At 43.4% G+C, this 16,129-nt stretch overlaps 1 protein-coding gene across 1 annotated transcript in view; it reads right to left on the bottom strand.

Moving 5' to 3' along the window:
- TRIM42 (tripartite motif containing 42) overlaps nucleotides 1-10,604 on the bottom strand; it is a 33,416-nt gene extending 22,812 nt beyond the window's left edge. The window contains exons 1-2 of the mRNA XM_082461365.1: nucleotides 9,554-10,604; nucleotides 3,846-4,543 (exon numbers count right to left, since the gene is read on the bottom strand). Of these exons, the coding sequence (XP_082317491.1) occupies nucleotides 3,846-4,543; nucleotides 9,554-9,894 (1,039 nt within the window). The 5' untranslated portion in view covers nucleotides 9,895-10,604. The remainder of the gene's footprint in view (nucleotides 1-3,845; nucleotides 4,544-9,553) is intronic.
- Between the last annotated feature and the right edge of the window lie 5,525 nt (nucleotides 10,605-16,129).

Raw genomic sequence — 16,129 nt, 5'->3', positions numbered from 1 at the left:
ATTTTCCCTGTGTGAAAGCTTAAGCTTTTGCAGGGGTGGGAGAAAGAACTAAATTTCTGATGACTACTTCTAAATACTGCCTTGCCTCGTTCACCAAAACCCAGCTCTAGACAATGGTGGCAGATCAGCCAAGTTCCCCTTCACTGTGGCTGCTCTTTGACATGTTCTTTTTCTCTGCTGGGGACTTTGACTCCCTTGGGTTCAGCTGGGCTCCCTCTCTTGCTTACGCCCTACTTCCTTTCCAGAAAGCATCTGCTGTTACACTTCAAGGAAAACCGAGTTTATCCTGCCACCTCTCACATGGCATTTGGATTTTAAGTTCACTCAGTCATTCAACAAACATGTGACACCTGTTCCATGTCACATGCTTTTCTAGGCTCTAGGGATACAGATATGAGTGTGAGAGGCCACTGGTGTTCCAGGCACACATATGCCCAACGACACTGCAGTGTGGAGGATGCTGGGGTGGGATGAGCATGTGGCCCACCTCTGTCTGTGAAATGGCAACTTCACAATTGCCATTTATAGGGTCTTAGGCATTACGCAGTGATTTATAGGATCTTTATAGGGTCTTAGGCATTAGGCAGTGATTTCAAGACATGTCAACCTTCTGTGGCCTATTCTAGAGGTAAGGTCCTCCCCATGACAGGCTGACTCTGCAGTGATTTGATGAGCTATAATCCTCTCCAAATTTTACTCAGCAGTGGGGGTGACCAAGTCATGTTTCTTAACGTAGCCCTGGGTCCACAGTAAGTTGGATCTCTGTGGGTGGTGGCACAGAGATGTGCATTACAGTAAGAGAAACGCTCGGGTTCTGGCAGACCATGAGAACAGGACCACAGCTGTCTCAGTTACCACCGTGACTAGGATGTGTAGAGGTGCTAGAATGGTGTTTGTTGAGTGAAAGCCATTCTGTCCTGTTTTCTAACATCTTTGGGGTGAACGTCAGCAGTGTTGCTCTCTGGCCTACTTTCTGAAGCCCCCATTTCCTCTGCTCACCTCCTCCCTCACACTGGCCCAGAAGGGATGGAGAGGCAATACAGATGGGGGCTGAACAGGAGACTATCAAGATGTGATTGCAGTGGTGCTGAGAAATGCTCCCTGCCCTCTCCACGTGCAAGCCCTGCTGTGACTTAGGGCCCCTGAAATTCCACTTTGCGCATTAATTCCTTTGACTCTTCAATAGTTACTCACTGTTAAAAGAAATCTGAATAGGAAATTCCTTGCTTTATTAGGGATTAGTTAGGCTTCTAATAGAGCTGTGTCTGGAGAGGTAGGATAAAAATGTCTTAGATGAGGGGGAAGAGGGAGCACCAGGAGAAGAGGAAAGAGAGAGGAGACCAGAAGCACTACTCCCCCCCCAGATGCCCCTTACAAATAAGGCAGCTTTGCAAGAGCTGGTCTTAGAACAAAGTCAAAGCAAGGTCTCTTTCAGGCACTATATTTAAAACTAGCTACTATTTATTAAACGTTTATATAGATCCAATCCATACATTATCATGTATCACACATATGGATCATATCTATATATTATCATACATTACATATAACTTCAGAAGAGGAAGATGTTGTTTCCACTTATAGATGAGGACCCTAAGGCTCAGAGAGGTTAAATGACTGCCCAGTGTCACACAGCAAGTAACTAGAAGGACCCAGGGCCTGTCCCTAATTCTATTTGTTTAACTCCAGAGCCTATGTTCTTAATTGCTCCGGTTGCCCTTCTCAGTCCTCTGTGACACCAGAATCACCTGGGGTACTTAAAAAAGAATCCAGCCAAGCTCAGGCCATGGGTCCCGCCTTAAGAAAACCCTCCAGGAACCAATGGGGGCTTCCATTGGCCTGGCAACACGGCTCCTGTAGGCTTTCTTTAATATAGGGGCTTCCCTGGTGCTGTTCCCAAATTGAATGTGTCAATTGACAAACAATGTTTCTAGGCATGGAGCAATTGAGAAATCAAGGTATTCCTGAAATATTCATGCTGGTGAGAGGTCCTGGGGGACATATTTAGCAAAGTCTGTCTCTGACCCACTTCTGTGTCCAATGGGACCTTCCTGTGTAGCTCAGCGGAAAGCTGCCCCTTTGTCAATCTGTTCAGACCTGTTTGTATGGACACTGAAATTTCTGACAGGGGAGAGGCTGGGTTGGTCTGGAGCACGCTGGTCACTTGACTCTAGGCCACCACGTAGGGAAACGGACCACAGAGGTGGTGGTGGTTCCCATTGTTTTTCAATCTCTTTATCTTTAGATTCTGGTCACTGTTTAGCAGAATAGGTTGCCAAATGAATGTTGTGGAATTAACATGGGCTTTGGAGTCAGAGAAACCAGCTCTGCCATTTACTAGGGGACTTGTGCCAATTCCTTCTTGGAATCCCAGTTGTCTATCCTGGGGGGGAATTTTAGTTCCTGTACTGTAGGATTATGGAGAGGATTAGACATAAGTCTTCTAAAAGGCCCCGGTAAAGTAGGCCTCTGTTCAAGGAAGCTATTCCCAGGGGCAAAGAGCCTAAAAGGATCCCTGAGATCCTCATGTCTAACCTGGTGGATATACACCCAGAAATTACTGGGCTCTTTGCTGAACCCTGTAAAATATCACTGTACTGGGTTCCATCATGAAAACCTGAGTCAGTTTCCCTTATAGAAACTATAACTATATTATATGTAGCCAACATAAAATAACCATGAACAGGCATGCAGAGGAAAAGCAAGCTGTTGACTAGAACATTATTGGCTATTTCTGGGCTTTCCCATTATTATGTATTTGCTACCAGTTCATTTACTGTGCTGCTTGCAACTTCAGGGGAAATTTAAAACTGAGGTAACTCTCAGCATCGACTTTATTCTTTTCCCCTTTAAATTGGGAAGATACTGAAGAAATCCATCTTTAGGGACAAAACACCTTAGAAAGGCTCACAGAACTTCAGGATACTACAGGATCAAGCTCTTCGTTCTCCAAAGGAGGAAATGAGGCCCAAGGTCATGAAAATTATAACGAAGATTATAGAATCTTTATGTACTTATTATGTGCTAGATCGTTTTTTTGCATGCTTCAGTTAGAGTATCTCATTTAATCCTCACAACCACCCAATGAGGGAAGAACAAATTGTTCAGGGAAGAACAAATCTGACATCATATTTGATCTGTTCCTTTTGCTTTAACCTTTGTGCTTTGTTAACATGTGCTTAGTCCTGCAGGCTCTGCACCTTTTGTAAAAGAATGTTGCCTATAGCCTGAAATATACAGGATAGCCTATTCTCAAGACTCTCATCTTTAAAAGTCCATTCACATAGAGATAAAAAGTTGCAGAACAGAGAATAACATTTGTCTTGTTGGAGGTTTGCAGGAACATCGTGACCTGACCTATGTGGACGGCTGCAAGAACAAAGGATACAGACACCAAGAAGCTTGCAGCAACCAACCTGACCCCTCCCTCACCTTGCTTTTAAAAGTGCTTTGCTGAAACCCCTCCAAGAGCTTGGAGTTTTGGGGGGCAGGAGCCACCTATCTCCTTGCCTGACCCTGCAATAAATCTTTCTCTGCTCCAAACTCCAACCTATTGTCAGTTTGTTTGGCCTCACTCTGTGCTGGGCACAAGAACTTGCATTGGGTAACACCATTATCCCCATTTTATAGATGAGAAAACCAAGGCACAGGGAGGTTAAGTGGCTGGCGGTAGTTGCCAGATGTGGATTCCAGGCCACTGACTTGCAGCCTGGCTCAGTGTCTCTCAGGGCCTGGACTGCCCCACCAGGTGGAGGTAAGGCTCTCTCTAAACAGATCCTCCCAAAGCACCTTCCCCATCAGTTTCCGGAGCTAGGAGTGGTGGAGGGAGAAAAGGGGACCAGGACCTGCTTTGAACTTGGCGATGGCGCTGAAGAGCGCGGCACCCCTCTCGGAGCAGGCATCAATGAGGCTTATGGTGTCGTGGCCATTGTGTAAGGCGGTCTTGCAGAAGCTGCAGAGCAACTCGTCGTCGTTCCGGCAGTACTCAATGATGCGGCTGGACGGGTGGTGGATGCAGATCTTCTCGTCCTGGTCCTCGGTGCTGGTGTCCACGAACACGTGGTCCTGCATGGTCACTTCCGAGTGGAAGGTCTTGAGGCACTCGTTGCACAGGTTGAGGCGGCAGGTGATGCAGCGCTTGTAGGCGACGCGCTGGCTGCGGCAGACCTGGCAGACGATAGGCCCGCTGGAGCGGTCGAAGCGCCACTTGAGGTAGCCATGCTGCTGCATGTAGCGCTTGGTGAGGCGTCCGCGCAGGTAGTTCTCGGGCAGCTGCATCTTGTGGCTGTAGGGCATGCAGTGCGAGCGGTCGCACACGGGGCAGATGAGGATGAAGAAGTTCTCGGTGACCTCGGCGTGCTTCTGCAGCTGCCGCAGGCACTTCTCGCACAGGCTGTGGTGGCAGGGTAGCATGAAGGAGTGCAGGCGCAGCCGGCTGCAGATGGGGCACGACAGGTGGCTGACCAGGCTGCTGTTCGCGGGCATCATCTTCACCTCATCCAGCTGCGTGTCGCTGCTCCCGATGCGCAGGGCCGTCTTGGAGCTGCAAGGGGAAGCAAACACGGGACCTCAGGAGGAGAGCTCCGTTTCTCCACCTCGGAAGGAACCGGGGTGTCACTGAGCCGCCTCGTGGTGTGATGGGAAGGGGCATGGCTGTGCCGGGGTGGGGGGGGGGCGGGATCGGAGGGATGGTGCCTGGGTTCTAAACCCGCCTCCACCATCCTTTAGCTGGGCGATGCCAGGTAAGTTAATTAACCTCTCTCCGCCTCTCTCCTCGTTATAAAATTAGTACTCACCTGATAGAGTTTCTTGAGAAAATTAAAATTGAATACCTGCACGGCCTTAGAGCAGTCCCTGGAACACAGTAAGTGCTATACAACTGCTTGTTATTTTTTGAGCAAGAGAAAAACAGTCCAGAGGGGCCTGTCAGCTGGGTCTTGGGGTTCTGTTGGCCCTGGATAATATCACAGAACACCCACAGCAGACAAGGCCATTCTGGGACTGTGATGGAGCAAAACAGAAACAAGACCGCTTCTTCATGTTTGAACTCAGACAAAAGCAAGAACAGTGTCCAAACCACAAAAATGATCAAACATCCCCTGCCCTGGTGAAGGACAGTGACTGCTGCTTTTTCACCAGTTGCAGCATCAGGTTCAACTCTGTTCTTCCCACCTTCTAGGCAAGATTTATTAAGATACCCAATAGGAGATTTACCCCCGTGTCCTCGCCTAACATGAGCCTAAATCCTGTAATAACTTAGTGATGCCTTCTTACAGAGACACCTCACACTTGCTCATGGTGTATCTCTCAGTTGTTGCACTGGGCCAGTAAATCCAGCCTCCTCCAACTACAGGTGTGTTCTTGGTGGGTTTTGCCTAGAGGGCACTGACATCCTTATTATTATTGTGTGTGAGATGGAACATATAAGAAGATGGGCAAAGTGTTCTTCCCAGGACACCAGGAGGTTAGTTCCCCAGCCAAGCCCGTGTGTTCTGACCACCAGACCTCAACTATGACTTAAGGGGCTAGGTGCTAGGGGCAGGTTGCACATGGTGAAATGCGCTGCTGTAGAGTTGCACTTTTGAGATAAGTTTCTTTACCTCTCTCATCCTCAGTAAATCAAAGCTCACAATACTACTTCCTTCATGAGGATTTTAAAGTCTCCATGAGATAATCCATGATAAGTGCTTAACTGCCTGGACATAGTAAGCATTCAATAAATGGCCACTATAATGACTCCCCTCTGTTCCCAGCCAGCTCATGTCCACAGCAGGGGAAAACAGTGGTCAAGTCTATGAAAAGTATGTGCTTGTACGGTGTGTGTGCGTGTGTTGAATCTTTGTCTAATATCTGAGGCTGATTTCATATACTGTAAGAACTATGGATGAAGTAAGTGCATACTTGTAAAAATTCAAGTGCATGTTCTAAGAAGCTACAATCAGGGCAAAAGCAGTTTATGAAAATAAATGAATTAGCCATGGGGATGGAGGTATAAAACATACTTATTTGGACCTAGAGTCTGTCATACAGAGTGAAGTAAGTCAGAAAGAGAAAAACAAATACCGTATGCTAAAACATGTGTATGGAATCTAAAAAAAAAAAAATGGTTCTGAAGAACCTAGGGGCAGGACAGGAATAAAGACGCAGATGTAGAGAATGGACTTGAGGACATGGGGAGGGGGAAGGGTAAGCTGGGACGAAGTGAGAGAGTGTCATGGACATATATACACTACCGAATGTAAAATAGATAGCTAGTGGGAAGCAGCTGTGTAGCACAGGGAGATCAGCTTGGTGCTTTGTGACCACCTGGAGGGGTGGGATAGGGAGGGTGGGAAGGAGAAGCAAGAGGGAGGAGATATGGGGATATATGTATATGTATAGCTGATTCACTTTGTTATAAAGCAGAAACTAACATGCCATTGTAAAGCAATTATACTCCAATAAGGATGTTAAAAAAAATGCTGATTTTGTGACTATTCCTATCCCTTCTTCTCTGTTTGTATTAGTGATGTCTAGGGGTTGAGTTTGACATTGTGCCTGTGTTCTCTTTTGCTTTTGCCCCTTGCAGTCCCTATATGCCCCTGGATCCTTCCCCATTCCCTTGGCCAGGGACCCAGGTCTCAGAGCCCAGGCAGTCAAGGGTGATACTCAAACATGTTGGAAGGGAGTGGCACCATGGGGACAGTGCCCGTTATGGAGACTCAGGCACCTGGAAAGCTCATCCCTTAGAGATTTGGATGCTGGTGTCCAAGCCTGCCAGACTCAATGTTCTCAGCTTTGTTCCTTCTCTGCTTTCCCAGCCTCTCTGCTTTCTCCTGCTCCAGCTTTGAAGGGATCATCTGGAGGGGGAGGGCAGATGTATACACGGGTGGATGGACTTCTCTACTTTGATAAGGTGGGACTATGAGAATCAGTGTGTAATATAAAGGGAGATAGCATGAGAAATCAGAAAGAAGGAGGGAGAGAGGAGGGTGCTGGGGAAAGAGAAAGAGAGAACAGGGAGAAGAGACAGGTGTTAATGGCCCAGGGAGTTGGGGTGAAGGTGAAAAAGGAAGTGAGGAAAACAGATGAGTAAGGCAAAGAGGGATGAATGAGATCAGAGTGAGGCAGGATGAGGAAGATGCTGAGCCAGAAGCAGTGGTGGGGAACAGGGGAGGCAGTGGTCCAGACACCAGGAGAGAGGCCAGGTGGAAGATAAGCCTCAGTGTACCCAGCGCCAACCCCCTGACACTTGCAATAGCATCTCTGACCATCATCAGAAAGCCTCAGGCTTGGACTTGGGCATTCAGTGGTCATGATTCCATGCCAAAACCTTCACCAAGCCCAGCAGCCTTGTCTTTTTGTCGAGATAACTGGCCTCTGCTCCTCTGTAAGGCGGCAGCCTCCTCCCAAATTTAGGCCTGTTCCCCTTGTACTTGGGTTCCCGTATGTCACCTGGCAAGTCTCCTGGCTTCCCTTCTTGTTCCCTCCAGGCCATTCTGCACTTTAGCATCACCTGGGGGCAGGAGAGTTTTTAAAAATTCTGATGCCCAGGACATACCTGAAGCCAATGAAATCAGAATGTCTGGGGGTGGGGGCCAGGCATCAGTAGTTTTTAAAGATCCCCAGGTGATTCTAATGCAAAACAAAGTTTGGGAGCTACTGGTCTAAGCATCTCCAAAGCACCAGTGTCATCCTTCCCTGTTGAAATGGGCTTGGTGACTCTTCATTGCTGATGTGCAGAAAATGGGGCAGTTGAGAGGAGAGAGGGGTGTGAGAGTTACTTTCTGCACCTTAGAACTTCTGCACTTGCATCCAGAACCCCTGGGTTCTCTGTTCAGGCAAACACCACGCGAGGTCCATGAGCTGAGAGTAATTTTTATTAACCACCTACAAAGTGCTGAACTGTGGGAGAGATCATATTCTTCCCCTGAATTCACTGAATCTTTGTTCACAGAATTGTTTTTCCAGCCTTGAAAGGCTTCCAACCTGCCTCTCATCTTTCCGCCTCTCCAAGTGCTGTCATCTTCTGCTACTCCAGATGCCCCTCATGTATGGCATAAAGAAACCGCCTTGGTCAGGGCAGAAAGAGGCTATGCAGTGCCTGACACAGAGGGTTAATGCCCTAAGTGAGAAACCGAGACCCTCAGTGCCGTGACTTCTGGGTAGGAACAAAGAGAAGGCTGGCAGGAGTTCATGGCCACCTGGGGTACTTACACAGGCCATAGGGGTGGAAAGCGGCCTGTGGAAGTTACTGCTTTTCCAATGAGTGTTGCAGATATCAAGGGTTCAGAGGAGGAAGAGCAATTTATATTTTTATATCACATAACAGATTTCAAAGCAATATTAACCCCCTGAATCATTGCAGGTACCATACTCTCCATTTTGCAGGACAGTGTTTTAATTTAAGCACACAGACTCTGGGTTCAAATTCTGACTGCATCTTATGAGTTGTGTGATCTTGGGCCACTCAACCTCTCAAATGCTCAGTTTCTTCACTGGTGTGATGGGCATGAGGTAGGGGTTACTTGGGGTCACGCACGTGGTTCCCAGCAAGTTGCTTATGCACTAAGTATTAGCTATTAGTATTTTGTAGAGGTGAGAGTGGTGGGGTTCAGGAGAGCTCAGCGTTCACTCACACAGCTGGAATTTGGAACTCAGGTCTATACTGATTAGTGACTGTTTAGGACACATACACTTGATTGCTACAAAGTGTTTTTTTTTTTTTTTCTTGCAGTTGAGGTAGATTTTATTGCTACATTTTGAAACACAAAAAATATTTAAAATAATAGCACCATTGAATATATGATTTTACTGTTACATTAAGTGCAAAACAGACTTTATAGTATTTTTTAGCTTTTTTTTTCTTCCAGTTTTATTGAGATAAAATTGACATATAGTACTGTATAAGTTTAAGGTGTACAACATAATGATTTGATTTACAAATACCATGCAGTGATGATCACAGTAAGTTTAATGAACATCCATCAACTCGTACAGATACAAAATTAAAGAAACAGAAAAAAATAAAAAATTAAAAAAATTTTCTTGGGCTAACAACTCAGGATTTACTCTCTTAACTTTCATATGTAACTGACAGCAGCGTTCACTATATATATATCCTGTTGTACATTACATCCCTAGTAACCTATCTATCATAACTGGAAGTCTGTACCTTTTAGCTGCCCTCATCCAATGCCCCACCCCTACCCCCTGCCTCTGGTGTGATTACACATCTGATCTTTTCCTACGAGTTTGTTTTTGAAGAGTAATTGACCTACAACACTATGTTAGTTCCTGTTACACAACATAGTGAGTTGCTATTTCTATACATTTCAAAATGATCATCACGATGTCTAGTTACCAACTCTCACCGCACAATGACAATGTAATATATTTGCACCAAGACATATTGTAACTAGAGTTAATTGCTCCCAAGTCCTTGGCCTCCCTTTTTCAGATAAAGAGGTGGAATTGGGGGCGGGGCTGCTGACCTGCCCCGTCCCCACAGCTGGCAGGGGGCCCCCCAGTTTTCCGGAGCCCCGGGGGCCCGCGTCGGGCGCGCGGCACTTACGAGGTACGGATGCTGTGGAGGCGGCCCCTGCGGAACGTGATGGTGGCGTTGCGGCAGCAGCGGCTCTCGTAGTAGTGGCACTTGAGGTTGCTGCTGGCGGTGCAACAGCACTTACAGTCGGGGTCATTGGCCCAGGAGCAGCAGCACCAGTGGCAGTTGGGGTTCTCGGAGCAGGTGCAGTGGCAGCACTGGCAATCGCGCTCATCCTTGTAAGGGCAGGGAAAGCAGGTGCAGTTCCGCTCCGAGGTGAAGAGGAACTTGCAGCACAGACACGAGCATAAGCGGGGACAACACCTCTGCCACGTACAACATGGAGAGCAAACACACATGGCGGTCTCCATGGCGCCTACATGATGGCCACCCGCTCCCTGGAGCTCTTGGTGCCTCCTCTACCAGGTTCCTGCTGTCACTTCTCCCGCGGAGGGGGTCCCTCCTCCCCCGGAGGAGGCAGTCAGCTTGGAGGTTGCAAGAGGTTGGCTGTTGTGAGGCCTTCACAGGCGGTGTCCCTGCTAGGAAGCTCATGAGCTGGCATTTACATAGATCAGCTCCAGGCCCTTTGCTTATGTCACAATCCCTGTCTCCCCACCATATCTCACCATACAGGATAGGAGGGAGGGTGGGATCTGGGGGCTAGTGGCAGGTGGGCTGGCAGATACTCCCTGCTTCCAGAGGACCAGCTCCAGAGGAGTGTCAATGAAAAGAACATCCTGTCCAGTATCACACTTTGGGTTACTGGGTGGATTTCAGAAGCTATTTCTCTTTGCTTGGTCCTTTTCCTGCAGCTTGGGTAAGTTGACTTCAGGGTTATGTCTTCCTGGGCTGAAAGGTCTGGGTATGATGCTTTGGAAAATACAGACTGACATGATATTCCTCTCCTTGGGCTTTTTTTGTATTGATAGAACTCTTTATTTGATGAACAAAGTGCAGTGTTTCCAAACAATAATGCCATATATAAAGGGAATCACCATTTGGAGAAAGAATTAAAGGAAAAACAGATATAGGTTCTTTAAGGCACTTCTGTCAGTAGTGGTTGAGTTTGTCAGTTGCTGCATAGTCACTGATGATTTTTATGAGGCTTCAGGCGTTAGTCACTGTGAATATTTCTTGGCATTTTTTGCAGCCTCGTGGGGTTAGGCTGAGACTAAAGCTCTGTTTCCTACACCCCTGCCCTCTTCCCCAGTCCTATCTCACTGTACCCCTTTTATCAAGAGGCTGGAACTCTACATGAGTCTCTTTATCTCTTCTTTTAGTATATGCTCAGCATCTCTAGAAATGACCTTCTATTTTAGGAGAGAATTTTGCTTTCCACTTTATGCAGCTTGCAAAGATTGAAAGAGCAGAAATTTCATTATCATACCATATATATGATATGAACACTGTCTTATTTTTTTCCAAAAAGAAGCAGAGGTGGGAGCTGAATTTGGCTGTAGGAATTTATTGCATAATATATTATCTCTCCCTATGATTATCACCTTTATAATAAGAAAGAACATTCACTGGGTGCTAACTGTTCCAGACACACTTTGATTTTAGATTCCTACAGATGAAAATTTTGGATCATAGGCTATGTGCTTTATTTATGTATTTATTTATAATTACTAAATTGCTTACTTAAATGAATATGACAGTTCATACTGACAGCAGTGGTGTATGACAGACACTTTTTCCCCACATGTTTTCTCAAACAGAATTTTATCAGTATTCCTATCTGTTCTCTAGGCACAGAGGTTTGAGTTTCACTCCTGAATTTATTTTCATCATTGGTCTGTGCAAGACTTCCTCTTTTTAAAAAGGGAAATAAAATTTTTATTAAGATATAATTCACTATTTTAAAAAATTTATTTATTTTAATTAATTAATTTTTAAATTTTTGGCTGCGTTGGGTCTTCGTTGCTGCACGAGGGCTTTTCTCTAGTTGCAGCGAGTGGGGGCTACTCTTTGTTGCGGTGCGCAGGCTTCTCATTGCGGTGGCTTCTCTTGTTGCAGAGCACGGGCTCTAGGCTTGTGGGCTTCAGTAGCTGTGGCTCGCAGGCTCTAGAGCGCAGGCTCAGTAGCTGTGGTGCACGGGCTTAGCTGCTTCGCGGTATGTGGGATCTTCCTGGACCAGGGCTCGAACCCGTGTCCCCTGCATTGGCAGGTGGATTCTTAACCACTGCGCCACCAGGGAAGTCCCATAATTCACTGACTATTAAACCCACTGCTTTAAAGTGAACAGTTCAATGGTTTTTAATATATTCACAAGATTGTGTAACTATCACCACGATTTATTTCCAGAACATTTTCATCACCCAAAAAAAGACACACTGTACTCATTAGCTATCATTCTCTATGCCCCAACCCCACAGCCTCTGGCAGATATTAATCTATTTTCTGTGTCTATAGATTTGCCTATTCTGGACATTTCATATAAATGGAATCATATAATATGTGGTCGTTTGAATCTGGTTTCTTTCACTTAGCATAATGTTTTCAAGGTTCATGCATGTATCAATATTTCTCTTTTTTTTTAATTTTTTTTTTAATAAATGCCTTTTTTTTTTTAATAGCATATAGTTGAGTTTTTTCCTTTTTTTTTTTTTTAAATTTATTTATTTATTTTCGGCTGTGTTGGGTCTTCGTTTCTGTGTGAGGGCTTTCTCTAGTTGCAGCAAGCGGGGGCCACTCTTCATCGCGGTGCACAGGCCTCTCACTGTCGCGGCCTCTCCCGTTGCGGAGCACAGGCTCCAGACGCGCAGGCTCAGTAGTTGTGGCTCACGGGCTTAGTTGCTCCGCGGCATGTGGGATCTTCACAGACCAGGGCTCGAACCCGTGTTCCCTGCATTGGCAGGCGGATTCTTAACCACTGCGCCACCAGGGAAGCCCCAATATTTCTCTTTTTTATGACTGAATAATATTGTATGGATATACCTCATTTTGTTTACCCATTATCAATTGTTGGACATTTGGATTGCCTCCACTTTTTGGCCAATATGAATAACGTTACTGTGAACATTTGTGTACAAGGTTTTGTATGAACATGTGTTTTCATTTCTCTTGAGTATATACCTAGCAGTGGAATTGCTGGGTTATATGGTAACGCTATGTTTAACTTTTTGAGGAAATTCCAAACTGTTTCCAAAACAGCTGCACCATCTTACATTTTTACATTCCCACCAACAATATTATGAGGGTTACAATTCCTCTACATCCTTACCAAAACTTGTTATCATTTTTTAAAAATAATAATTATTATAGCCATCATGGTGGGTATGAAGTGGAGTCTCATGTGGTTTAGACTTGAATTTCCCTGATGACTAATGATGTTGAGAACATTTTGATGTGCTTATTGGCCATTTGTATACCTTCTTTGGAGAAATGTCTACTCAAATCCTTTGTCCATTTTATTTTTATTTTTTTTTAAAAATTAATTAATTAATTAATTAATTTTTGGCTGCATTGAGTCTTCGTTGCTGCACATGGGCTTTCTTTAGTTGCGGTGAGCGGGGGCTACTCTTTGTTGTGGTGCACGGGCTTCTCATTGCAGTGGCTTCTCTTGTTGTGGAGCATGGGCTCTAGACATGTGGGCTTCAGTAGTTGTGGCTCGCAGGCTCTAGGGCACAGGCTCCATAGTTGTGGTGCATGGGCTTATTTGCTCCACAGCATGTGGGATCTTCCCTGACCAGGGCTCGAACCTGTGTCCCCTGCACTGGCAGGCGGATTCTTACCACTTTGCGACGAGGGAAGTACCCCTTTGCCCATTTTAAAATTGAGTTGTCTTTTTTATCGTTGAGTTGTAACAGAGTTCTTTGAATAATACAGATACTACACAGTTACCAGATATATGATTTGTAAATACTTTTTTACATTCTGTTTTTAGTCTTTTCACTTTTTTTCACATTGTCCTTTTTTAAAAAAAAATTTTATTGGAGTATAGTTGATTTACAATATTGTGTTAGTTTCAGGTGTACAGCAAGTTCATAGTGTCCTTTGAAGGACAAAAGCTTTAATTTTGATGAAGTCTAATTTATCTATATTTTTGTTGTTATTGCTTGCTCTTTTGGTGTCATTTAAGAAACCTTTGCCTAATGCAAGATCATGAAGATTTACACCTATGTTCTCTCTTAATACTTTAGAGTTTGAGCTATTACACTTAGATCTTTGATCCATTTTGAATTAATTTTTTAATTTGATTTGAGAAAATCCATTGACCATAGATGTACAGTTTACTACTGGACTCTATTCTATTCTTTTGATCTATATGTCTATCCTTATGTCGACCACACTGTTTTGACATTGCAGCTTTGTAGTAAGTGTTAAAATTGGGAAATGTGAGCTCTCCACATTTTTTTTCTTGTAAAGATTATCTTGGATATTCTGAGCCTCATGTATTTCAGTATAAATTTTAGGATCAGCTCTTCTGTTTTTTCACAAAAGGCCATTAGAATCTTGATAGGGATTGCATTTAATCTTTAGATGACTCTGGGGAGTACTGCCATCTTAACAATATTAAGTTTTCCAATCCTTGAACACAGGATGCTCTTCCATTTATTTAGTTCTTTTAAGATTTCTGTCAACAATGTTTTTTAGTTTTCAGTGTACAAATCTGGCACTTATATGGTTAAGTTTATTCCTAAGTATATTTTTTGGATACTACTGTAAATGAAACTGTTTCTTAATTTTATTTTTGCATCGTTCTTTTTTAGTGTATAGAAATATAACTGATTTTTCTATATTGGTCTTGTATCCTGCAACGTTGATGAATACATTATTAGCTCTAATCTTTAAAAATATTTTTTTAATTTTTTAAACTTCATGCCATCTGTGAATAGAGATACTTTTACATGATGTTTTTGAATATGACACCAAAAGCATAGGCAACAAAAGCAAAAATAGATGAGTGGGACTACATCAAACTAAAAACTTCTGCACAGCAAAGGAAACAATCAATAGCGTGCAGAGGCAACCTATGAAATGGGAGAAAATATTTGCAAACCATATATTTGATAAGGGGTTAATTTCTAAAATATATGAAGAACTCATACAACTCAAGAACAAAAAAAAGACCCAGATAGTCCAACTAAAAAATGGGCAAAAGACCCGAATGAGCATTCTTTTTCCAAAGAAGACATACAGACAGTCAACAGGTACATAAAAAGGTGCTTAACATCACTGATCGTCAGGGAAATGCCAATTAAATCCACAATGAGATATCACCTCAGGAAGTGGAGAAAAGGGAAGCCTTGTGCACTGTTGGTGGAACTGTAAAATGATATAGCCACTGTCGAAACAGTATGACAGTTTCTCAAAAAATTAAAAATAGAACTAGCATATGATCCAGAAATCCCACTTCTGGTTATATAGCTAAAGGAAAAGAAATCAGTATCTTGAAGAGATGTCTGCACTCCTATGTTCATTGCAGCATTATTCACAATAGTCAAGATATGGAAACAACTTAAGTGTTCACTGACAGGTGAGTGGAAAAACAAAATGTGATCCGCACACACACACTCACACTGGAATATTCAGTCATAAAAAAGGAAATCCTGCCATTTGTGTGACAACATGGATGAGCCTGCAGGATATTATGCTACGTGAAATAAGTCAGACAGAGAGAGACAATTATTGTATGATCTCACTTATATGTGGAATCTGAAAAAAAAACGTCAAACACATAGAAACAGAGAGTAGAATGGTGGTTTCCGGAGGGGTGAGGGGATATGGGCAGATGTTGGTTAGGGAGTACAACCTCCATTTATAAGGTGTATAAGTTCTAGGGATCTTATGTACAGCATGGTGAATAGAGTTAATATTATAGACTTGAAATTCGCTAAGAGAGTAGATCTAAAGCATTCTCATCATACCAAAGGTTATGGATGTATTAATTAGCTTGATTATAGTAATCATTTCACAGTTTATATGTATATCAAGTCATCAAGTTGTATACTTTAAATATATACAATTTTACCTCTTAATTATTCCTCAGTAAAGCTGGGGAAAAAACAAAATCAACATACAAAAATCAATGACCTTCATATATACAAACAAAAACAGAAGATGTAAAAGGAAAAAATACCTATTTACATTCACAAACAAAACAAAAGCAAAAAACAAAGTATATAGGTATAAACTTGACGAGAAAAGTTCATAATCTATATCAGGAAAGCTCTAAAACACCCTTGAAAGACTTAAATGTAGACTTGAGCAAATGGAAATATGTACCATATTTATGGATAGGAAAACTCAACGTCATAAAGATGTCAGTCTCCCTAAATTAACACATTCAATGCAATTCTGATAAAAATAGAATTTTTTTCTGAAGCTAGAAGTGTTGATTATAATGTTTACTTAAAGAACAGATAAGCAAGAATAGTCAGGAAAATTCTGATGGAGAATAGAAATAAGGGGTGTACTTGTACTAAATATTTTTTAAAAATTTAATGCCTCTATAATTAAACAGCATTGGTGTTGGTGAAGAAATAGACTGACACTGAAAGAGAAATAGAAAAATCCAAATAGAACAAATTGCATATGGAAATTTAATATGTATAAAAAGGCAGCAGCTCAGGTCAATGGGGAAAAGACAAGGTATTTAAGCTA

Source organism: Balaenoptera physalus (genome assembly GCF_965194825.1).
Source record: "Balaenoptera physalus genome assembly, chromosome: 4".
Lineage (NCBI taxonomy): Eukaryota > Metazoa > Chordata > Mammalia > Artiodactyla > Balaenopteridae > Balaenoptera > Balaenoptera physalus.
The sequence above is the reverse complement of the archived record's forward strand: the minus strand, read 5'-3'. Positions and strand labels throughout refer to the sequence as shown.